Source organism: Pocillopora damicornis, chromosome 11 (genome assembly GCF_964200805.1).
Source record: "Pocillopora damicornis chromosome 11, jaPocDami1.2, whole genome shotgun sequence".
NCBI lineage: Eukaryota > Metazoa > Cnidaria > Anthozoa > Scleractinia > Pocilloporidae > Pocillopora > Pocillopora damicornis.
Genome location: NC_142680.1, coordinates 20,856,655 through 20,881,701, shown reverse-complemented (window position 1 = coordinate 20,881,701; position 25,047 = coordinate 20,856,655). Strand labels below are relative to the sequence as shown.

General features: G+C 38.3%; 4 protein-coding genes and 1 pseudogene across 5 annotated transcripts; 1 reads left to right on the top strand and 4 right to left on the bottom strand.

Moving 5' to 3' along the window:
- Positions 1 to 1,696: 1,696 nt before the first annotated feature.
- Positions 1,697 to 3,321, bottom strand: LOC149038153 (melanocyte-stimulating hormone receptor-like). Its single transcript, XM_089187158.1, has one exon. It carries the CDS (start codon positions 2,802 to 2,804, stop codon positions 1,857 to 1,859), a length of 948 nt encoding a protein of 315 aa, XP_089043284.1. The 5' UTR covers positions 2,805 to 3,321; the 3' UTR covers positions 1,697 to 1,856.
- A 2,264-nt stretch (positions 3,322 to 5,585) lies between these two features.
- LOC149038152 (transient receptor potential cation channel subfamily A member 1-like) lies at positions 5,586 to 11,597 on the bottom strand. Its single transcript, XM_089186438.1, has 13 exons — positions 11,590 to 11,597; positions 11,124 to 11,357; positions 10,590 to 10,689; positions 10,045 to 10,335; positions 9,671 to 9,744; positions 9,141 to 9,323; positions 8,600 to 8,773; positions 7,966 to 8,112; positions 7,677 to 7,757; positions 7,360 to 7,534; positions 7,070 to 7,130; positions 6,765 to 6,831; positions 5,586 to 6,598 (listed from the first exon to the last, which is right to left on the bottom strand). The coding sequence occupies exons 1-13, from the start codon at positions 11,595 to 11,597 to the stop codon at positions 6,550 to 6,552; spliced, it is 1,644 nt and encodes a 547-aa protein (XP_089042564.1). The 3' UTR covers positions 5,586 to 6,549.
- On the bottom strand, positions 10,045 to 12,697 carry LOC149038151 (uncharacterized). The gene is made up of 2 exons (XM_089187174.1): positions 12,425 to 12,697; positions 10,045 to 11,836 (listed from the first exon to the last, which is right to left on the bottom strand). Exons 1-2 carry the CDS (start codon positions 12,682 to 12,684, stop codon positions 11,767 to 11,769), a joined length of 330 nt encoding a protein of 109 aa, XP_089043300.1. The 5' UTR covers positions 12,685 to 12,697; the 3' UTR covers positions 10,045 to 11,766.
- A 3,842-nt stretch (positions 12,698 to 16,539) lies between these two features.
- LOC149038150 (uncharacterized) lies at positions 16,540 to 17,592 on the bottom strand. The gene is made up of 4 exons (XM_089187171.1): positions 17,513 to 17,592; positions 17,165 to 17,339; positions 16,878 to 16,938; positions 16,540 to 16,636 (listed from the first exon to the last, which is right to left on the bottom strand). The coding sequence occupies exons 1-4, from the start codon at positions 17,575 to 17,577 to the stop codon at positions 16,566 to 16,568; spliced, it is 372 nt and encodes a 123-aa protein (XP_089043297.1). The 5' UTR covers positions 17,578 to 17,592; the 3' UTR covers positions 16,540 to 16,565.
- A 3,190-nt stretch (positions 17,593 to 20,782) lies between these two features.
- LOC149038149 (uncharacterized) lies at positions 20,783 to 25,026 on the top strand (annotated as a pseudogene). Its single transcript, XR_016181048.1, has 6 exons — positions 20,783 to 21,063; positions 21,602 to 21,949; positions 22,220 to 22,390; positions 22,944 to 23,136; positions 23,289 to 23,849; positions 24,079 to 25,026. The product of XR_016181048.1 is annotated as an uncharacterized LOC149038149 (transcript).
- The last annotated feature ends 21 nt before the right edge of the window (positions 25,027 to 25,047 follow it).

Sequence of the window (25,047 nt, the reverse complement as noted above, 5' to 3'; positions counted from 1 at the left end):
AAAGTTCATCCACAGTAGCCGCGATTTAAGCGATTGGTTGTTAGTAAGATACGGAATTTTTTTTTTTATCAAGCCAGCTGTATTGCCTACGCCGGGTAAATTAGTTCTTCTGGATGCAACCGATTTGCTTACCCCATTAACGATCCCCTTTCGATAAGACGGATTGTTATATTACAATACTGAAGCAAAACAATTTATTGATCATAGCCGGAAGTTAACAGTTGGATAACGCATTCGATAACTTGTTTGACTTCAAATTAGAGCACTGTGTTTGCTAAACACCAACTAGTCAGCTTCAACTGGTTAAAAATGCGCGCTCGAAAGTCCTTTGATTAATAATTATTGCGTTTTATTTGCCTGGAGTTCACGGTTGTGCCTTGGAGTTTTTATATCAAACTAACGTAAAAAAATGTCTTCGTTGATTAGCAGTTTTGTATGATATTTTATTCTAAGCGTTTGCTCTTGAATGTCACAGGTAAAAGGCTAAGGTCTATCGCTAAACAATAGTGTGAGACAGAACTGCAAGTTTGTTTAAATTATAAAATTTAATGAAAGCATAAATTAGCATTAAGAGTCAGATTTACCGACCTTTGTTTTATTATATCATTGTTTTACATCGAAAGCAAAATGAAACTTCAATTTATTATTGGGTTAAACTTGATGAGAGCTAAACTGGTAGATGATTAAGTGTTCCTTTCAGTTCAGTTAAACGAAAAACAACAACCCATGATAGATGTAAAGGAAAACTTTTCAAATAGTTTTGCGTTTTCGTCGTTCTCAACTATTTATAATAAGACACCTTTACATTCATAAGCATTGTGGACATCTTTATAAAGACAAATCAAGTGCTAATCTCTATGCCGCTGGCCTTATGGCAGTGTGGCGTCAGGTCAAACGCTGCCCTCAATTAAAATAAACATTTTCGAAATCATTTCACCTTCATAAAAAAATAATGTCAAATAATCCAACAGCCCTCTTTGACTGGTGGTAATAGTTTTGTCTTACATATCAGTGCAGTGGTTAAAAAGAACCATTAAAATGTAAACTTAAACCCAATGTTTGTTTTTATTTCATACGGGCATATCTTTTTTATTATTAATATTATTATTTATTTTTGGCTATGAGTTGCTGTACTCACTGGCGGATATTGCTATCGCGTGAAACATACTATTCTTAAATTCCTATGATATCGTTAACATGTAGATTCCATGATTTTTGCTTTTTCGTGCGAAAAATGAGCCATGATGATCTATTATGAGAATATCTAAACAGCTTTGAGCAGCGACTACATTAAGCTTCCCACTTCTTCCTATTCGTAATGGTAATAGGACTGAGTGGAGTCCAATTCGCTCTGTAATCATACGAGTGACTAACAAATTTGTTTATCGCTCATATGATTACTGACAGAATTGGACGACAAGAAGTCCTGTTACCAATTAATCATAACCGTTTCAATTTCTGAAAATAACAAATACATTTAGGAGTAATATCTCCGGTAGAGACAATGTCTAAAGTAAAAAAATTTCTCCATTGTGAAAATTCCCAATTTTTTTTTAAGATAAGTGGCTGTTGCTATGGTTATTGTTTTTAATTCTGTGATTGGTGGATTTGGATGAATGGACTTGGTGTGATTGACTACTTCAACTGTCCGATTACAGGTGTCCGACTACAGCTAACTGTCCGATTACAGCTCTAGAGAATGATTAGCAAAAAATAAAGCAGTTAATGCACCAATCACATTTGAGGAAATTATAATGGTTATGATGAAATGACATATCCGACGGGATGCGTTATCTAATAGCATCGTCACGCTACATACTCGCTTGAAACAATTAAAAAAGAGTATAATGGAAGATCTAACCCCCTGGACAGCAAAGCGCTTGTCTGATTGTCTGCTTAACTGCTCTTCTTACTTCACTAATCTTCCAGCAGTAAAGAAACGGATTTAAAGTCGAGTTAAAATAAACCAGAGTATTCGCTATTCCAAGAGCGATGACTAAATGCGATGAATTTCCTTTTCTATGAGCCATCACAATTCCCGCTAAACTCACAGGCACATAACAAGCAAGTAACACTAACTGCACCCACAGTGCACTGTACACTGCCTTTTTGTATCGCGCCATGTTCAGTGCATTTGGTTGGCTCGGCTGTCGTTGAACATGATGTTGTACTTGAGCTTGACGATGACTAAGAACGCGGAAAATCTTTGCATATGAAGCAATCGAGACTAATAGGCAACATGGGATGACAATTCGACCGAACCAGGGCGCTATATGAGAGCCTAACGCCTCGCATAGAGTAGCGACAACGGTTACAATCCAAAGAGCAACGACAATGATATATGTACGCTTCAAAGTTACAATTTGTCTATATCTTAGCCCCAACAACAGGGCGAGAAGTCTGTCCACGCTCATGGCTGCCAGTGTCAACAAAGATATAAAAGATAATCCATACCCTGAAATGGAGGCTGCTCCCCTTCCGAATCGACAAAGTCTCCACTGTTCGAAAACAACCGACATCCAAAGAGTAGCAGTGAGAGGCTGGCCTATAAGACCAACCAACAGATCACTCGTTGCCAGACAACGGTACAGGAGTTTGGACGGCGGGTGGAGGGAAGCCACCTTGTGAAGTGCAACGACAATCAGGGCATTCCCAAGAAATGCTGTAAGGGAAAAGAAAATGATGACTGCTGACAGACGCAAGGAGTATTGTCGCAATTCGCCCTCTGAAGAAGAGGAACATACAAGTTCTTCAAATGTTTTCATCTGCGTTCTATCTTCCGTTGAGTTTGTTGCCGCCATCATTCTGCAAACGATGTACGTTTTCCCTTACGATTACTTGTAATTGTAACGATCGAGAGATTTTTGTTCTTAAAAGCACCTGTCTAGCTGAAATACACAAATACACCGTGTGGGGTGTCAAAAAAGGCAAATTTGTTCCACGAATTTTCCATATGCCTCAGGTATCAATAAGAATTGAGAGGCAAGCTTGAAGACATCCGTTACCATCATCTTTGAATAGTATGATAAAGAAAACCCTCTTTACTCGGTTAACGTTCATTGAGGATTGGTATCACTTAAGCAATTGTTTCTAGACCATGTATGCAAGAGGCTTTTCTTCTTATTCATCTTTTGTTGTATCGAAGATAAGCGCCTTCACTTGAACAATTCTGTTATCATCATTTTTTAATAGTATGGCAAAGAAAACCCTCTTTACTTGGTTAACGTTCGGTGAGGATTGATATCACTCAAGCAATTGTTTCTAGACCATACGTGCAAGAGGCTTTTCTCCTTATTCATCTTTTGTTGTATCGAAGATAAGTGTCTTGTGTCTTCACTTCAACAATGATGTGCTTGGGATGTTTAAGGTTATCGTTCGTTGTCTTTCATATGGAAATAGATCATACCAACAACAGTTTGCACGCTAATGAAATCAAATATCTAATGTAACTGTAACTTTGTAAAGCAATACGGCCATTGAAGCTCAAACGGGATTTAAGTCCATGGACGGCAGAGAGCTTGTCTGATCGTCTGCTGCTTCAGTGTTTGTCTTACTTCAACGGGTTTGACGTTGAGTTAAAGTAAACTATGGAAACTGCTATTTCCCAAAGTTTTGTTATAGCTGGTAACGATTTCCATAACACCATATGGCACAGAACAAACAATAAAAAATAACTGTACTTGCGTTCGATGCGTTTAGTTGGCTTTGCTGATGTTGAACGTGATTTTGTACTCAAGCGTCATTATGACCGAGAGTGTGAAAGATCTTTGCGCACGAGACGAGTTAAAACCAGACAAGATGGTATAATTAGAATGTGATAAAAAAGGTTATACGGCGATCAAAAATGATACATAGAGCAGCAACAGCAGCTGCAATCCAAAAGGCAGTTCAAACAATATATATATGATGACTAAGGGCGCCAAAAATCTTTGTGTACGAAGTGATTGATATCAATAAGTAAGATGGCCTGGTTACGTGAGTATACCAAATGTAATTTAAAATGAAGCTTAAAACAGTGGCATCAGATAAAACCTAAATATATGTGCGCTTCAAAGCCACAATTTTTCTGTATTTCAGTCCCAACAACAGGGCGAGAAGTCTGTCCAAGCTTATGACCGCCATCGTCATCACAGAGCTACACATGATGCATAACCTGTTATGTAGGCTGCGTCCCTTGGGTATCGTTTGTGAACCACGAGCATCCAATCAATAGCACTGAAGGGCTGGCTAACAAGACCAACAACAGATCAGTTGTTGCCAGACAACGATACAAGTGTTTGGACGGTGGATGAAGGGAAGATTCCCTATGAAGGGCAACGAGGATAAGAAAATTGCCATGAAATGCTGTGATGAGAAGGAGAATGTTGACTGTTGATAAAGAAATTGTCTTATATTGTAGTCCTCCAGCCAAAGAAGGGGAGCATGTCTTCTTTTTTTGAAATGTTTCCGTTTGTTTTTCCTCATCTGTTAGATTTGTTATTGCCATCATATTTGAGGTATCTAGGGTGGCTTCCTCACGGTAACTGTTAACCCAATACTCGTTAAGACTCACTTCACTAATAATTTTTTCCAGTTAGGCCTAAGTCCAGTACCAATTACTTATTTAAAATGCGCGAGCGATCCATCTCAGTGCGTATGACAAACTCATATCTTTTGCCCGTGAAAGTGCCTTGCATTTATTGAAACCATTAAAGGGAATGTATTTCTCCTTGATAAACAACTCTCTGGAATTTCAAAACGCTAAAAATAATTCAAATACTCCTTCCCGGGTACAGACTTTTTTTCTGAATATGATCTCTAGTTAAATACAGAAGTTAAATAGCGAATAGAGCTATGCGTGTCTGAATCAGGTGGCTACCTATAATTAGGCTAATGTTGATATAGGTAAAAATATGCCATATAAAATCAAAATTTCACAAAAATAGATGGATAGTAGGACCTGAGCCTTACTTAAAGCCCCAGAAGAGAATGATAAACCTAACAAGGCTGATTCTTTTACGTTTCGCATCGCACTAAAATTGGAAATGAAATGATCATTCGACAGGTGCAAAGTTTTTCAAAAAGACTGTTAAGCCTATTTGCTCATGGATAACTATTGAGCCCCTTTGAAATAATCCTATTGCACTAGTAAGTTCAATCAAAAGAATCTACGGCCTCATTACTGAGGCGATTGACTAAGCTATACTGAGTGGCAAAAGCAGTTGGAACGCCTTCCTTAAGTGGGTAGTCAACAACCCTCTATGCATTAAACATAATAAACAGAAATCTTGTAATCCATGTCTAATAAGTGACTTAAAAGTCCCTGTTTTCCCCGAAAAAAAAGTGTTGCAAAAAATTAAGTAACTTATTTTATTAACACCAGGCAATATTAAGATGGGGTAGAACGGGAGATAAATATAATTTTTTTGCCAAAATTCGAAAGTAGAGCCCGCTGAGGCTTTGCTACACCTTGCGGATTATATGTTTTCTGGTATATTGGACCAAGCTTTCATGTGTGCGACAGATGATTCATTCTCCCCGAGTGATTTCAATTCTTTTTCTCGAGTGCCGTAGACTGACAACCTTTTGACCTACTATCGACGTAGTGTTTGTTAACTTGTTTTAATTGTCTATTTTTTGGTTTTGTTTTGTTTTTTCAAAACAAGTCCTAACATGAACCGAGACCTTTAACGTTGATTACACCAGAAGCTTTTTTTTAATGGTAATGTATTGAGAGGGTGTCTGTGCAAGTCACGTATTCCAGTTTTACAACTCAGGACCTTTCACTTGACTTCCTACTGCATACATAAACACCACTAAGATTACGATGAAGCTCTTCATTTCAGTTTTTTAAGTCAGTAGGACTGACAGTACGACGTAGCAAATTTGCAAAATGCTCCTGATAAATCTTCTATTCGAAATGAAACCCAAAGAAGTCTTTCCCACAATATCCCTTGTTGATTTTAGTTTATTTTCATTCATTGTACGCTAAACTCTTCAATAAAAGTATCCGTGGTAAAATGATAAATAAAAGAACTCTGTATAAACTAAATATCTCCTAATTAACCTCACATTTCATAAATAATTATGTGGGAGAAGTCTTGTGATTATATAAAACAAAGCAAAAACTAGTAATTTCTATAAGCTAACTCTCTCAAAGCTGACCTTCATTTTTCGTAAGCATACAATGTTAATCACACTCAAGTTTACTGTCAAGAGTTTCGGATACAAAATGAAGCTTTTCAAACAGTTTTAAGAAAGCTCGGTGGTGTTTTCTTTTTTGTGTGTACTAAACGTTTATTTACGACCAATCGATTTGCTTAAACGCATATTATATTACGCTTGGCTTTTAGAACTGACTGGCCCCTTTACGTCCACTTATTTTGTTTTCATTAGCCTTTCTTTTGTTTTCTTACGAATATACCACAGAAAACAAACAAGAAAAGAAGCAGATAAGGCTTAGAGCCTTCAACCAATCTCAAGGCGTCAACGTTGTCGTATGAAAATTACGAGTTAAATGACTAAAGAAATCGGCGCATAAAAAGGGGACTGGAGCACACAAAGCTCCATTCATCCGATTCCAGGCCTCATCTGTTTCACCATCTTCCTCATCATATCCCTGTACAAGAAAATAAAACAGAAGGTGTGAAACATGACTGCTGAAACAAAGAAGGACGAGTACAAGGAAGTCGGTCTTTTCGAAAGTCCAGTAATGAGAGAACGAGTTCAAAAATTAGGCCGATAGCAGGAAAGATAGGAAATAAGATAAAGCAATTAATTGTTACCGAATTGCAGTAAGTTTCTCTTCCACCGACTCCCAAGGGCTGCGATCTTCACTGAATTCAAGAAGATCTACAAACAAACCAAGATCAAATTTAAGAACATAAAGAACCTTACAGCTGTTAAGGCATGAGAAAGATTACTCCTTTTCTATTATAACTGAGTATCAACTGAGCCGAAGGTCTTCTTCATCTCCCTTCGTTCAGAGAAGTACAAATAGGATACAAGACTAAAAACAAAACTGTTTTTCCCGATTGCTACGCATAAAAATTATCGTGAAAGTAGTCCTGGTTAAATACTTCACGCAGACCTTGGGCGAGTTTCATTTCACTGATCCAGTCTCCCTCTTTGTAATACTTCACGCGCAGATTCTGCATAAAGAAAAGATGTAAAAGTAATTAAGTCTATGAGGCCACCCCTCAATTGCAGAAGAATACAACTATACCTAAGCCCCCTCCTACCCTAACGGTACGTTCTTCTCCTCACGCTCACAGTCACGTATGGCGCTAATGCACGCTGCCACTTAGCGTCAATCACGAACACCGGTGCACGCTTAATGATAAAATGCTACAATTCCATTAGCGAAGAATGTTCATTTACCAGAAAAGGAAATCTCTCCATGCGTGTGAGTTGTAGAATACGATCCACATCATATTCCAGACGGGCGACTTTCTTGGCCTGTGTGTAGGTCGTACTCATTTGTGCAATGAGAACGTTGAGTAGAATCACTATCACGATTCCCATGTAGGCCATCATTAACAGAATGGAGAGCCAGCTGCAAGGAATAAATCAAATGCTCTTACGTGGTTAGTTTCACCTATTATCTTAGTGGTAATAAACTCATCTTAAGGTAAAGGGATCTGAACAAGTAAACGGAGTAAAAACATATTCGACCTTTTAGAGAAAAATCAACTCACTTGAAATTTGAATAATCGTAAGCAATTGGTCTTTGTTCAGAGAGCGCGCGAAAGCCACTTAATAACACATCTCCGAAGTCACTAATGTAAAAAAAAAAATGGATTTAGCATGGACTGTAACACATGGACTGATCTGCAACACATTAAAAGAAATTTCAAATCACTTTAGGTGTTATCATATACATTTCATCCAACTAAAATTCGCAGATAGTGCAGAGTAAACATCAGCCAACCAAATAATTCAACACATTTATTCAGTAGCATTTAAGCAAGCAAGATTAAGACATACCTAAACTGTTGGTTTTCATCGGAGTAACAGAGCGATAAAGACAAACCACCACAGAAGGAGAAAAAGATAACAACAAAAACCGCCATGGATCTTGTCACATCGTGCAAAATGATCTTAGCCAAGGTTTTTGTGTATAATCCGGTTGTCCTGAAAAAAAAATATATACGGTTCTATTACATTAAGGACACAAGTTATGTGATACATAATGATGTTCGAATTATACTAAATAAGAATATAACAGTTTTCAACAGTCTTCTAATAAAATTTCAGGGGGGGTCGACACGTTGCCATGCGTCGGCTCCATGTAAAGCATTTGGCTTTTTTAACAAAATTTCCCATCTTCTTTATTCTTTTAATTCCATTACTCCCGTCTGTCTCCGCTCCTTGGACGCTTTTTTTAATTTTTCTATTCTGTACCTTTTTTTCGTTGAGACGTTTTAAAAATTTCCAAATTTCCAAATTTCCATCATGAAGGTGCCAAGACGGTGGGGTTGCACTAATTACAAATTAGGCTTGTTAACCAAAATCCAAAGCTAAGCCAACTGTGTGAGTAACTTTCACAGATATGATTTTCTTGTTCTAATTTGCTGAAATTCTCTCAAACCTATCAAACGTAGCTTATGATGCAGTTTACCTTGTCAAGCAAGAAAACTTAAAGATCCTTAGGAAGTTGAACAAGAAAGCTAAAGATGCCACAAGCCACTGAGCTTTACTTTGTGTGTACCGTGAGGTTATAATACACAGGATCAGCAACAGGCCTGACCAGTCCAACAGGGTCATCCATTCTGTGAAGTACGACTTCCCCTCTCTAAGGGAAATCAGACAGATTCAAGGTTTGCAAAGAACACTTTCATTCAATAATTCATTCTTATTTTTTAACCTTACCATGACCTAACAATTCCATCACCTCTACTCAATCTGACAAAGGGCAAACGCTCAAAGTTGGTTGTGTAACCTTACCATGACCTAACAATTCCATCACCTCTACTCAATCTGACAAAGGGCAAACGCTCAAAGTTGGTTGTGTAGTAACTAATTCCACCTCTAAACTACTACCAAGTCTTCCCTAATCTATATCAACCTACATGAACACTTGCAAATGGTAAAATGTCCTGAGCTTTGGCAAAAAATGGTGTCCTAACCTGATTTCACACTCAGTAGAATTGCACACTTACAATCTCATTTGATTAATTTCCTCACATATGTAAAACACCACCATAATAAGGGTGAAAATCTCACAAAAACCACGCAGTGAATCTGCTTCACCCCCATATTGAGTGGGGTCCACTGTTGTGGAAGCACTCAGCAGAGAATATGACAAACACAGCAAGAAGATCACATACAATGCTGCTTGAAGGCTGTGTAATATAAAGCAACATTATTAGTTAGTATAAAAAAATTTTATTCTATAAATATACATTATAGTGCTTTCATTTGTGCTATATTTCAGCTCTTTCTAGTAACAGATCTTAAGGCCATATATGGGCATCTAGACAATTTTTTCTTTGACAGATGGATTGGAATAGTCAAAAGACATTCTCCAAGTCTCTATTTCTTCTGTTCAATTCCACTTTAAACCCTCCCTTTGCTTTAATACAATTCTGACAGCTTGGGTCAACACAGTCATTTCTTTATCTTTTTTTTTTTCAATTAAATGATGGAATAATCTTAGGTAACACAATTTTTCCTCTGGGTTTACATGCACCTGAGAAAGAAGTGTCCATAACTTTTCCATTTTGCTTTAACCAGCATTCTAACCACAGGATGTTGGAGTGCCTCCTGGAAAATCATGAAACCAAAAAAGAAATGTTTAAGCAAGAATACGATTGTTATACTACTGGAACAGCAAGAAATTGAGTTTCCTGTCCCAAATCAAAAGATTTTAACTAGATGAGCTGGTAAACATAAGTAATTTAGAAAGCATCTCAGCTAATGAGCCCAAAAATCTCAGTGTTGCTACAATCCCTTGATATATCAAACTAGAGAGTCAAAATTTTGGATAACTCCTGCACACATCTCTCCAAACACAGGATAACCACACATAGAGTAATTACTATTTTTAAAAAACCTCAACCTTACCATATTCCTGCTCTTTGCAATGACATGTAAACAAGACTTGTCCCTCCAGTTGAAATATTTGTTTTCTGTCTGTGCATGTCCTCCTAGCATCATCACTTTTGGGGGCCGTCCTCCCTCATCACCATCCAAAATATGATAATAAAAATGATAGTCCAAAGGATCATCTGTGATTGTTCGCCAGGCTCCCTCAACAACCTCCTTGTCTTTTTCATTTTCATAGCTTTCTTTGCGTTTTGGAAGGTGTGGCCAGTGGGGATTCATCATCTGGTCTAGCACAGCTATTACTGTCTTCTGTGGAAATCACATTCAAATGGCAACTAGGAATTCCCTAATGAAGTTACAAACTAAGTACATTTTCAAAATGTACAACAATACATACAGCTGTTACAATGTTGTCTTCCTAAATAATCTGCATGGCTTATATTTAAATAAATATATGGTAAATCAGGTTTAAGATCTGAAATAAATTGATGAGTATATTTTTGATGGCAACAAGTCTGCATGCAACACCTTGAAATTTATAAATAAAAATTTAAAATATTCACCCTCATGTTAGGATTCTCAATAATGGACTTGAAACTGAAGAAAGATGGCTGAGGATTTGTTACATTCACTTCAGTTCTCCAATAAAATAATCCCTGAACTCTAATCACAACAAAAAAAAGAATAACAAATGAAAAGTTCATTGCCATTCACTACAATTTTAATACAACAAGTAGTGTAAGTTACAGTTATGGTTTGCACTCAACCAATTCCTCAAATAACTGACTGGCTTTCTAAAATTTATTGTCTTAATCTGAATCCTTCTTAAATATTGTCTTCTTAAAAAAAAAAAAGGTTTCTAAAACTATCAGGGGTAAAAAATCAACATCAAAATTCCCTTTTGAGGTTTGGTTCACATAAGGGCATGTGTTGGACCCATAGGGTATGTGAGCAAAAACTGTTGCTTAGTAGGCAGGAAATCTGACTCGTCATGGATAATGACCAGATGGTGGTTACTTTTCAACCCCTAAAAAATATTTCTTAATATTGACACTACTGTTGTAACTATTTCATTTAAGTTTCAGTTAGTATTATACCTTTTGTGCCACATACTTCTGACCAAGTATGTTGCCACTTCATCATTTTCTGCTAACAGAGCCAACTCAACAGATAACAAGGCTCTTTTCTTCTTGGCTTGTTTTGTCTTCAAAGTAAGAAGTACTGGGCATTTCTTCACAAGTGTCTTAGTGACATGTAAAAACCCAAGTTCTGCAGCATAATGCAGCAAAGTCTTCTTTGTTTTGACTGTTTCACCTCTGAAAGTCTGGTATCTGTTTTTACAGTTCAGTTCACTACCTAAAATGATCTCCAAAAGGCGATTAATCTGTTAGAAGACATAAAAACAATATGCATGTGCATCACTTGTCTAAAAGCATTTTGCAGAATGTTTGTAACCCTTTTTCCCCTTGTGCATCAAGAAGTTTCCTAGAATTACCCTTGCTTATTAATGCTAAACAATCATATCTTTTTCACCAACTTTTTCACCAGATATTGCACCCTTACCTGTACATTTAATCCTTTACTATAAACTTAATTATAACCTATATACACATACCTTCTGTTCCAAGCCTGCAAGTTTTTCAGGGTTATCTTTGTACTTTTTACACTCTGGCCACTGTTTTAACAACAAAAGTGCTGGATCCTCGTTTTCCAGTTCCCCATTATCTCTGAATCTTTGAATCAGTCTCTCAACACTGACTGCATCCATGGCACTACTCCATGATAGTCCATTATTCTGCTTTTGGCGAACCTATCAACACAAATACTGCTCTTACAATATGAAAAGTAAGAAATTTTTCTTCTGATGACCAATTGCAGATAGCCCATTGTGTTCACACTGAGACAATACCAAGGCTCTTAATTAAATGACGTTTGTTGTCATCATTGATAAAATTATTTTCGGAATAACGCACTTGGTATATAAACTCAATCCCATCCGTATTTGCATTGAGATATAAACACTTAAACCTGGAGTTCGAAGTGATCCAACACTTGAAAAAGAGAAAACTTGTCCAAACACATGAAATTTACCTAATTACCATTCAAACAGCTTTAGAACTCTAGTTGCGCAATAAAAACTGTTAAACAGCGAAACTTGAAGCCAAAACCCAAGAGATTAAGACAGAGGAGCAGTCAACTTAAATCCTGCCTTTAAAATCAAAAAGCGATTACTTGTTCGTTGTAGCTTAATGTAACCTTATATCGCAAAGAACCTCCTGCCCAATTTAAACATCAGACGAATGTACAAATATTGTACCTGACAATAGGACCTGTTTTCCCGTAGATTTCAACTGATGAGGGGTTTTGCTATATTTAATAACTCCTTGATTAAACCTACTTTAATCCAGAAGTCTCCATCATATTCATTTTCCAAGTCAACTTCTTGATCGTCAGGTTGATGATGGCCAATTTCACGCTAATTTTGTTGTTTGTTGTTATTGTCTTTTCCGTTGTGCTTCGACAGATCTTGCTCTTCTTTTGCCATCTATGAATCAAATACCACAAACTGTATCCTACATGAATGTATGCACGGTCGTCTTTTTCAGACTTTTTTAAAATGCCGTCCTTGCAATCCCTTGCAGATTTGACAGCCTTCATATTTAGTCTCCGCGTGTGAAGCGGTATGTTTGAGCAGGTAATCAGTTAACGCAGCGGTGAGGCGCATGGCACATGCAAACAGGTCTATTTGCACAGGCTCTTCTTTTAGCATTTCCCGCGCAAAGTTTAATATGGAAACACGTAAGAAAAATGGTTTCTCGCGGTCAAAGTTTACGGGAAAAAGTAAATTTTTAACTGTTAAAGGAAATAATTCAAGAGGGTGGATTAAAGTATATGTAGTTTGTCTTAAAAGTCACAGACTTTCACACCTTGGTTTTGACAGCCAAGAACACTCGACGACCTTCTCAGCTATTTTTTGGTTTTTTTTCATATTTCTAGCTATTTTTGCGCTTTGGAAGGTGTGGCCAGTGAGGATTAATCATTTGATTCAGTGCAGCTCTTGCTGTTTCTTAGTGGAAATCACACACATGCAGATATCAACTATAATTTCCCTATGCAATTTTGTATTAACTCTGCTGCATTGTGGTCTCTCTTGCCAATTGCATCCATGATAATGCAATGTTTTGAAAAAGCACCACAGGCGTCTGTTGCATGTTTTTATACCAAAGAGTTGTCAAAAAATCAAGAAAATGTACTCTCTTTCTCTTAGGTCCACAACAACAAATGGTCGTAATTAAATGCAAGACTACACAGCGTATAAATTGTATTGTAAAGCGTGCTTGCGATTCCAATGATATGCACATCAAGTGACGAAATTTTTTATGCCAGTTGCTCCGTTTTTACAAGCGTTTCACAAATTTAACACATATGCCACTGGTTTAGACAATAGTTGCTTGCTTTGATAGCTGATGGCCTCACCTTGGGTTTCTTACAAGAAGAGTGAAGCAAACGAGCCTGTTACCCGACTTCACCAGACGAGCGAACGTCAGTTGACGGTACTCTTTGGATTTCATGAAACAATTATTCACGAATTCAAGACATTTCAAAAATGAAATACGTTATGCTTTTGTATACTGATCGAGAAAGCAACAAAGCTGAGAAACTAAAGGATTATTTGCAGGGTAGGTTGCGAAACATAGCAGATTTACGAAGCATCGGTGAGATTTCAGCGGAGGAAGGGGATTTCAGGTGTGAACTTCGCAGCCGCGGGGACTGCATCGTTTTGGTTGGATCTTGCCATGCTTCGTACCTTATCAAAGGCAGGCAACAAGAGGCGGACGACGATTTCCTTACATTTGACGGGAAGGTTACACATGAAGAGTTCACAGGAAACAAAGAATTTATTAAAAAACTGATAATTGTTTACTTGACGACGGAAAGAGCCAATGATGATTGGATCCCAGATGGTCTTGATGAAAACAGAATCTTCAATCTGCAAAGCGAAAAAATTGTGGAAAGTCCTTTGCTGTATCAGCTTGAGTATTCTATAAGGAAAATATTGCTTGGAGATTCCTTTATGATGTAGAAAATTTGCCGTTCTGCAATTTACGAAAAGGCTGAAAATCGTTTCACTAGAACTTCAATTTCCAGCTTATTGAACGGTACATCGCAATTTTTGTGCTGATGAGAAGTTTTGCCTCAGTGTTTAAAATAATTACCATAAAAGGTACAATCAGAAAGAGGTTCAGTCGAAACGCATTCTAGAATGATAAAGAGAATGATATCTTTTCGAGTTCAACAGTAGGTAATTGTTACAATAAATTCTATGATGTGTGTAATCTATTTCATAGGATGGAACGGAAAACTAACGGATCTACAATCAAACTACGGATTACACTTTAGATTTTCGATAATGATATTAGTGTGAATGGATAAGGCATAAAATTGAGAAATTTACTGATCAACTTTACATGTTTGAAATCAATTTATGATTACAAAAGTACCGCTTGATTCACAAAGTTGTGAGAAAAATAAAGCGTTACTGTCATAAACTTGCCCATGAAATAAAACCAAGAAAAAAGTGTTAATTGCTTAAATATGTTATGGCGAAGACAATAGTTAGTGACATAGTCATGCAATATTTCCACCAGGGCTTAGTGAGACCTTTACCAAGCTCGAGAAATGTTGGGGTTTTCTGAGTTCGGAGCGCACGTCTGGTTGCAGATACACAGAACTGTAAAAGAGAAGCTACTGATTGAGAAATCCACGTGGGAACAATTGCGACACAACTTGGAAGGCGGACTTCGGTATTTTTAATACCTTTATCCCCCGGCTTAACTTTTATCCGTCAACTTTTGCATTTTCCCCTTGAATCGAGCTGTTTTCGTTGGATCCGTTGTTTTCTCACATGTTTGCGCTCCTTTTTTTTTAATTTTGATCTGCTGCCTCTCCCTTGATCAAACCCGTTTTCCCTTTTTTTTTTCTTTGATTTTCGGCAGCATAGTTTGTTCTCAATGACTGTTTTTAACATGAAAACCCTGAATGCAACTTGTTAGCAATCTGACGTAATTCTCACCACTCTATCTTTCCCCATCAGAAGCTATCAGAGTTAACGTCCATCATCGTCGCATAAAAACCACAACTGATGACAATGGCCAAATAAAGTGGCACGGAATATGTTCTTAGCTATCAATGTTATGTACACAGACACTATTTTAACCTTGTGAAGGCCTCATCTGTTTAACCATCTTTCTCATCCTATCCCTAGAGAAAGAAACATGGCTGGAAAACTGAACAGAAAAATTTCTTTCTTGAATGTTACAAAGTCTAATGTCTCAGAATTCGTTGCTTTTGCTCAAGTTTGCTAGTGACAGTAAAACAAACGTCGCACTTTCCTCTCAACCAACTTAATTAGATTCTGAACTGAAACCAATCGTGACTCAGGCACCCATATTGTCCTGTTGCCACGAGTCCTTCCATACTATTCTTTGGTATGTCACGCAATACTCCACCCAAAAGAGACTTCAGTAAAGTACGTTGCGTGACATCTCAAAGGACGGCCGCGAAGTAGATATAGCAGGTTGCTTGTTCTACCTAAGTTCTTTTTTGCCCTTTATGCAATTTTCCTTTGTTCTAATTGTTACTGAGATAATTTTTCTTTTGATCTCAGGACTCTCGATCGAATTGTGCTCTATGCGAGTTTGACTGGCCAAAGAATAAGCTCGTAGCGAGAAAGGGAAGCATTCAAGGAATTCTCATCCCACAACCACCTAAAGAGCTCTTCCCGTACTGGTTGAACTCGCTATCATCCCGGTTGATTTTATTCAGGTTCTGTTAAATGGATGCCACACTCTTGAATAAAAAAAAATTAAAGAACTCTTTGTACAAAATGAATCGTAGTTAACTCTCGCATCTCGAAGATATTTATGTGAAAGAAGGATTTTGGTTACATAAAACAAAGCAAAAACTAATACTTCCTACAACCTGACTTACTCTTCATTTTTCGTAGGCATGTAATGTTAATCACACTCAAATTTACTTTCAAGAGTGTCGTTTACAAAATGAAGCTTTTTTAAAGAGTTTTTACGAAAGCTCGATGGTGTTTTTCCTTCTGTTGTTTCCTCAGCCTTTATTGACAACCAATGCAATAGATTGGCTCAAACGTACTTTATACTGCGCTTGACTTTTACATCTGATCAGTCCATAACCTTTGACCAATCGTATGACGTCAACGTTGTCGAGTTACATGACAAAGGAAATTGGCGCATAAAAGAAAGAGACTGGGGAATGTTCCCACCATAGTCAGGTGAGCACTCAGAGCTCCATTCATCCGCTTCTAGGCCTCATCTGTTTCACCATCTTCCTCATCATATCCCTGTCCAAAAATTACAATAAAAGATGTGAAACCTGACTGCTGAAACAGAAGAGGATAAGCGCAGGTTAGTATGTCTTTTCCAAAGTCCATCTGTTGACAATGAGAGAACGAGTTGATTAATAGAGTTGATACCAGGAAAGAGAGGGAAAATGATTAGGAATGATTGTTACCTGATCGCATTGAGTTTCTCTTCAACAGAGTCCCAGGGACTGCGATCTTCACTAACTTCAAGAAGCTCTATAAACAAATCCAATATCACATCTATAAACATTAAGAACCTAAAGCTGTTAAGGCATAAGATTGCAAATTATGCCAGTTTTCCCTTTTTAACTGAGTAAAAGCTTACACCTTCTTCAACTCCTCTTCTTCAAAGTTGTAGAAATAAGAAACTAGATTTAGAAAAAAAACCTGTTTTCTTAGATTTCTGCAGATAACAATTCAGGTGGAAGAAGTGTCAGTCAAATATTTCACTACAGACCTTGTGCGAGTTTCATCTCGCTAATCCAGTCTCCATCTTTGTAATATCCCACGCGCAAATTCTGCATAAACGAAAGTTGTAAAGATTCATTAAAAAACATTCATGGAGAACATTCCTCAACTTCAGAGGAAAGCAAGTATTTATTGGCCCCTCACTCCCTTGCCTGTTCTTTCTTATCTTCACACTCACTAGAAGCACGTGTGCACGCTGCCACTTAGCGTTAATCACGCTGGTATACGCTGAACAATGTAATGTTGCAATTTCATCATGGAAGAATGCCTACTAACCAACAAAGGAAATCTCTCCATGCGAGTGAGCTGTAAAATACGATCCACATCATATTCCAGACGAGCGACTTTCTTAGCCTGTGTGTAGGTCGTACTCATTTGTGCAATGAGAATGTTGAGGAGAATCACAGTCACTGTTCCCATGTAAGACATCATCAACAGAATCGACAGCCAGCTACAAGGAGAAAAATTAACGAAGTTTGGAGACGAAAGTGACCCACCAAGTTATAAAGCCACATTAATGTGGAGGAGCAAAACACTTGCCTTTTGTTAGGGAAAACACTTTCTTATAGAAGTATCGTAGAGGAGATGTGTTGAAGAGAATAAAGAAGCTCCTTCCCTACTCACTTGAGATTTGTGTAATCTCCTTCAATTGGTAGCTGCTCAGAGAGTGCACGAAAACCGCTCAGCATGACATCTCCAAAGCCTCTAAAGATAAAAGTGAAATATTATTAGCTAAACTCGCACAGTCCCTGAGTCCTCCTTGATGAAAAGCTACATTAATACAGAAAACGTTTTCCTACGTTAAAAGCTTTAACTGCTTTCTTAAGTAAGGTTTCGCTTGAACGATTATCAATACAAGTTAGTAACTTCACACATGGATATTTGAATAAGTTCTTCTATGAATTAACTAGCGGCAAATCGTTAATGGTTGAATTATGGTCAGACATATCATACTCTCAGTTCTATATTATTATCATTCAAAATTTATTCTTTAATTCTCAATTGTTAGGGTTACAAGAAGGTAACATTGTAACAATATTGCGTGACACTGTCACGACCTCGTGGTCCGCTGACGACATCTGTCTTCTTATATTAAATATATCTTGTTGGTCCGACATCTTGGTTTTGTATGTGTTCTCCTCTACATTGCCCGTTCTGGCTTGTTGCAAACATAATCTTATACATGTAGCTGTATCGAAAAGAGAGAAAAAGAAGACACACCTAGACTGTTGGTCTTGATCAGAGTAACAAAATGACAGCGACAAGGCACCACAGAAGGACAGGAAGATTACAATGAAAACTGCCATCGATCTTGTCACATCGTGCAAAATGATCTTAGCCAACGTTTACGTGTACAATCCTGTGGTCCTGAAGTAGTTCAATAATTCGGTTTATTCAAAGATTTCAAAGGAAAGCTGTAAAGGGTAAAAAAGTAACGTAGTAACGAAGACGAAGTGCTTAAGGTAAATCTAAATTTCTCATTAAAATAGAACTATGTAGCTTTGTTCTCTAATTACCTTGTAATACAGGAAAACTTAAAAATCCTCAAAAAGTTAAATAAGAAAGATAAGGATACCACCAACCACTGCACTTTGTTATCAGTGTACCGTAAAGGTATTATGCACAAGATCAACACCAGGCCAAACCAGTCAAACAGATTCATCCACTCTATGAAATATGACAGCCTCTCTCTGGAAGAATTTAAACAAAATTTGAATAATTTAGCCAAACGAGAAACGGTCTAGTAGCCCATGTTGAGTTGGAACATGAGATTGTGAAATGGACTAGCTCAACTACGAATAGCTTAGCACTCATTTGTAATACAGTACTCAAACGGTGTAGCGTTGCGTTAAACGGCTCAGGATAACGTCGAGTAGCACAAACGGTGTAGCGTTGCGTCAAATGGCTCAGCGTAATGTAGAATGGTACAGCGTACACACATATGGTGCAGCGCTGCGGGAAATGGCTCAGCGTAATGTGGAATGGTACAGCGTACATAAAAACAGCGTAACGTTGTGTGAAATGGCTCAGGGTAATGTCGAATGGTACAGCGTACATACAAACAGTGTAGCGCTGCGTGAAATGGCTTAGCGTAATGTCGAATGGTGCAGCGTACATACAAACAGTGTAGCGTTGCGTGAAGTGGCTTAGCATAATGTCGAATGGTACAGCGTACATAAAAACAGTGTAACGTTGTGTGAAATGGCTCAGGGTAATGTCGAATGGTACAGCGTACATACAAACAGTGTAGCGTTGCGTGAAATGGCTTAGCGTAATGTCGAATGGTGCAGCGTACATACAAACAGTGTAGCGTTGCGTGAAATGGCTTAGCGTAATGTCGAATGGTGCAGCGTACATACAAACAGTGTAGCGTTGCGTGAAATGGCTTAGCGTAATGTCGAATGGTGCAGCGTACATACAAACAGTGTAGCGTTGCGTGAAGTGGCTTAGCATAATGTCGAATGGTACAGTATGGGCGGCCGTCACCACCAAAAATACAAGGATGTCAAATAGATCAGCAAATACATAGATGGCTTAAGGATCAGTTGCAGGATAGCATAGCTAATAAAGGAATGGCATGGCCAAATTATAGACAGTCTAGTTTTCCTTAGTGAAACAGAACACCCTAAACATGAATAGTTTAGCCAAATGAGAAACGGTCTAGTAGCCCATGTTGAGTTGGAACATGAGATTGTGAAATGGACTAGCTCAACTACGAATAGCTTAGCACTCATTTGTAATACAGTACTCAAACGGTGTAGCGTTGCGTTAAACGGCTCAGGGTAACGTCGAGTAGCACAGCCTACGCACAAACGGTGTAGCGTTGCGTCAAATGGCTCAGCGTAATGTAGAATGGCACAGCGTACACGCATATGGTGTAGCGCTGCGGGAAATGGCTCAGCGTAATGTCGAATGGTACAGCGTACATAAAAACAGCGTAACGTTGTGTGAAATGGCTCAGGGTAATGTCGAATGGTACAGCGTACATACAAACAGTGTAGCGCTGCGTGAAATGGCTTAGCGTAATGTCGAATGGTGCAGCGTACATACAAACAGTGTAGCGTTGCGTGAAGTGGCTTAGCATAATGTCGAATGGTACAGCGTACACACAAATGGTGTAGCGTTGCGTGAAATGGCTCAGCGTAATGTAGAATGGTACAGCGTAGACACAAATAGTGTAGCGTTAGGTCGAATAGCTTTGCAAAACATCAGACGCTCTATCTGAACATTAAATTGCTTAGTATTACTTGAAATATTTCGATGTTGTGGCGAATCGTCGTGGCGTGACGTGAAGGCCATGCCATTCCTTTATTAGCTATGCTATCCTGCAACTGATCCTTAAGCCATCTTTGTATTTGCTGATCTATAAGACATCCTTGTATTTTTGGTGGTGACGGCCGCCAAGGCATCTCGCCGAAACCACCAAAAATACAAACCGCAAATGGAACAGCGATCTGCTGGGGGCATGACGTCATCGAATGTGAAGACTGACACGAAACCATTACATGGCGTAGCCGCTGTATGGAATAGTCTTCACTTCGCTTTGCCGTAAAGCAGAGCCAATTCGGTAAGTTTCTCCTCTTTTTTTCCCCGCCGATATTGCATTTATTCGTTTTCGTTCATGATAGTGTTAATTAAAATAGCGAGACTGGATTCTACCACGGTTTACCGGCCTTCCGGTTTACCACAGTTTGCACGCGTTGGTGGGCCTGAATATGTTTATAGTATTAAGTAGTGTTATGACGTTCATTAAATGTCAATTGTCGAACTCTCTTTTCTTTCTGTGACTCACGCTTACTTTTCAATGAGAGTCCAACTTCAACGGCTCTTTGAACACTGGAGGAGTACGTGAGAAGTTGAATATTGTGTGTGCCCTGGACGCCATGGTAAGTAAACTGATATCCTTGATCTGTTTTGGCATTTTTCGATCAAAGTGATATCGGAATGCTTTAATTGGTGTGCCGGACGATAAGAGTAAGCTCATAGAAGACTGTTTATATTTATTATTTTAAAGAGGTGTACATTATATTGCTTTGTTTATTAATTTTTTTCCTGGGTGCTGTGATAGTAAAAGTAAGTTTCATTTCTATTTTGTCGATCAAACGTAGATTACATGTCTGGACCGGAAACAGTTAAAGGGTTTTTTTCGCGTTCCAAAAATAGTGTTTGTCAAGGTAATATTTTTTCTGAGTTGGTTTTGCGCGCATACATACTTATCTTCCCTGTGCTCTTTCCCATTCCGTAGTCATCACGTATTAAGGAAGGCTAGTGCGGACATCGTAATGCACGTAGTTGTACGTAATTGTACAACTCTAGGTCGAGTTTTACCGTTCGATCTGTTACAGTCGCAACTTGCTGAATAAAAACTATTGCATAATTCAGACAATTGACAGGACATCTTGCTGTTTCGTCGTTTGTTTCGGTAGACATATTTATTTATATTTTTATTTAATCTTTACATTTCTGTACCTCAACTATTAATTTTTGTGATTATTATTATTATCATTATTTTTATTATTATTATTGTTACAGACTGAGTTCAATACACACTAGATATATTGACTAGAGTTGCGTGACTTGTAACGTTTCTCTTCTTGCCTTTAGGGCTAAGCAAAGAAAACTTCCAGATGATGAAAAAGCAAAGAAGAAAAAAAAATTAGTGCTTGCTTCATAAGTGGCTCGTCTCCATCTTATGAATTTTTTTCTTCACAGGTATCGTTGTTTGTTGTCCTTCAGTACTGTTAAGAGTCATGGACTTTCGTCAGCATTTATCAGATTCCCTAAATGAAATAACTGAATATATACAAGAAGGCGGAAATCGTGGAGGTGATTCAGAGAATACTGTTTTAAGACTGGAGGTTCTTTACGAGGCAGCGTTGATCAATGGGGACATTCCTTTAGATGCGGTTGACTTAATCAATCAAGCTCGTACACACCTGAACGTAAACTTGCATCAACAAGAGCCTTTTCGTGGGTATGAAGCACCAGCAGTGAGTGAGGCAGGTCGTCGAGGAAGACCTAAGTTTGCGATTTCCGAGCAGCAGCTGCTATTTTTCAGAGGTAAGGAGGAAAAAGTGCTTTTACCATTTTCAGGTTGAAAATTTGAAATGAAAATAAGGTAGACACATTTGAAACTATCCATATATGCCCCATATGAAGTGAGTGCTTTTTTTTTCCGAGTTGATAGGTTTCGCCAAACCATGTTTTTTGGTTATTCATAACATCTTTAGTGAGCTCACCTTTTGAAGGTTTCATTCAATTTTCAGTGTAAACTATCTACTCTCAAAGGACTGTGTTTTCTTTTATGACCACTATTTATCTTTTTATTAGAGAACAACCTCACGTATAAAGACATGGCTCTAATACTTGGGGTTAGCAAGCGAACTATTGAAAACCGTATGGCCGAGTACGAGTTGACGAACAAGTCCCGCTACAGTGACATAGAGGACGATTTCCTGGATTCTTTAACCCAGCGTATCATGACAAATTTCCCTAGATCGGGTAAGTAAGTCTTCATAGAAATTTTGAGGTTGTGGCCGGTCATGTTCAGTCAAAAAATAAAGATTTTTTTGCCCTTAGCTTGGTAAAGAACAGTTTGAGAACCAGTACATAATGACGCAACAATTTATTCCTCTGGAACTAGACATGATAAACATCTGAATTGAGAAATTTTCTCGTTTGCCTTTATTTCTTTCAGATTGCAGAAATTAATTAAACCTTTTCGGCCGATACGCGTTATTGCTTGAACACCTCAAGAAACGTAGACATTATCACACTTAGCAAACGCAAACATGCTTCTTTTAGTATAGACGTACACTCGAGACCGTTTCTGAAAATCCCGTACGCTGTTCTCTTCCAGTATATTGATTCAAAACGTAATCAACTTACAGGCAAGAGCTTTTAAGCCCGCCGTAGTGTTTACACAAAATTTTGCATTTCAGAAACACACTTTATATCCTCTAAACAGAGAATTCAAGAAAGCACGACAAGTGGCATTAACTTCACTACTGCGTCACAGGGTACCTGAAATTAAAACCCTTATTTTTGTTGACAGGTTGCAAAACAATCGAGGGTTACCTTGTTTCGCAAGGTGTACATGTGCAGAGGTGGAGACTAAGGAGTGCCATAAAGAGAGTCGATCCCATTGGTAGGAGGCTAAGGTCTATGAATGCCATCCGTAGACGAGTGTATAACGTACGTTCCCCACTGGCCCTCTGGCATATGAACGGGAATCGCAAACTGATACGGTAGCTGTCACTTATCTCACTATTTTGAGGACATAATTGTTGTTATAATCCAGGTCTCAATAACTTTGCACCATTTGTTTTAGGAGTAACCTTCCCCCCCCCTCCCCCCTTTATATACTTTCGGTTTACCACTCTATTCCTTCTCTTCTTAGATGGCGATTCGTGGTTCACGGCTGCATTGACGGTTACAGTCGCTCCGTCGTTTATCTTAAGTGCGATACGAATAACACGTCTGTCACAGTCTTGCGTCTCTTTGAGGGTGCGGTGTCTGAATGGGGATTGCCATCACGAGTCAGGGGCGACATGGGAGTTGAAAACAGAGACGTGGCACACTATATGTTGAACCATACAGCAAGAGGGCCCGGAAGAGGGAGTTACATCACCGGACGAAGCGCGCACAACTCGCGTATAGAAAGACTCTGGCGCGATGTGTACCAGTTAGTCCTATCCTCATTTTACGACCTTTTCCTTTCCCTCGAAGCATGCGGCCAGCTCGATCCGGACAACGAATCGAAGGGCATCTATTTTGCCTTCACTTCACTTATCTCCCAATAATCAACGAGGCCCTTTCAAAATTTGTGCTATCCTGGAATAATCACAAAATACGTACTGCAGGAAACAAAAGTCCTTTACAACTGTTCATACTAGGGATGCAAGAAATTGCGGAAGAGAGTGGTATTGTGGCATCAGAATACTTTCAAAACCTTAGTCAGGTAAACGCAATAATGCATATGACAGACACAGTTCCCCAAGCATTAAAGCCACACGGGTGAACAATCTCAAGTGGCCTCTACTAAATATTGAGTTTTAATTAACCACCCCTTCAATTTAAATATAGATCACGATCGAAACGATGCCAAGTTTCCTTGCTTGCAAAGTTAATTTAAGGCAGTCATAACCAATGCTTTGCAGTATTTGAATCTCCTTTCAACTATATTTCAGAGGGACTTGGAGGGATACGGTGTGGATCCTATGGCTTACTTTCATGACGGCACAGATGATGCACTACAGAATGAGGTTGTCGTCCCACCGACACGGTGTCCGTTAGATGTTGAGTCGTTTACGATTTTTGAGGCAAGCATGTCAGAAGTCCAAGGCAAAGATCCATGGGACATTACACCATATCTGCATGCACTGGAAACGATGAATCGTCTGAAAACCTAGGTTTAACATTTTGTATAATGCACCAGTGTACGCCACTTACGTTAAAGTATCTTCCCCCCCCCCTCCCCCATCCTATCATCTTACTTTTCAATTTCGTTGGACAATGTGTTGCTTTTTTGTTTATTTCGGTTACACCGGGAAAATGAGTACACTTGGCATCACTCATAATGTATCCTATCGTAATCTGCGATTTCATGTCAGCTTGCGATAACCCCAACCTAAGCTGAGTGGAACTGGTGCTGAAATAGTGAGAGGGTGTAACGTCTGACTATGAATAAACAGCACACAGATAACAAATGATAACATTTTATTACCAAAATGTATCGATTGGGACGTTTAAACAGTATAGTAAGTGAAAACGTAACGGCTTTAAAAAATTGCGCAATAAACGTCCTTCGCTTTACTTTTGTTTGGATGAGTATTTGGCAACATTAACACATAAACTTTGTTCTTTTCAATGTATTTTCATTTCGTTCATCTCAGGCCCATTTCAACGCTATTAAAATCTTCATCATAATCAGAATTCAATAAAGGGCAAAGACAAACATATACACAATATTGCTTGTATGAGTTGCACCAACTGACCCTTTGGTGTACAGCCTAAACTAACGCTCTTTTTTTTTAACTAGACTTTGAAAGTTTGTGTAATGAACACGAATTTTCGCCTCAACAATGCTGCTGTAAACTAAATTCAACTTATAAATTAAAAAACACCTTGTCAAAGAGAATCAATCAGAAATCAATAGT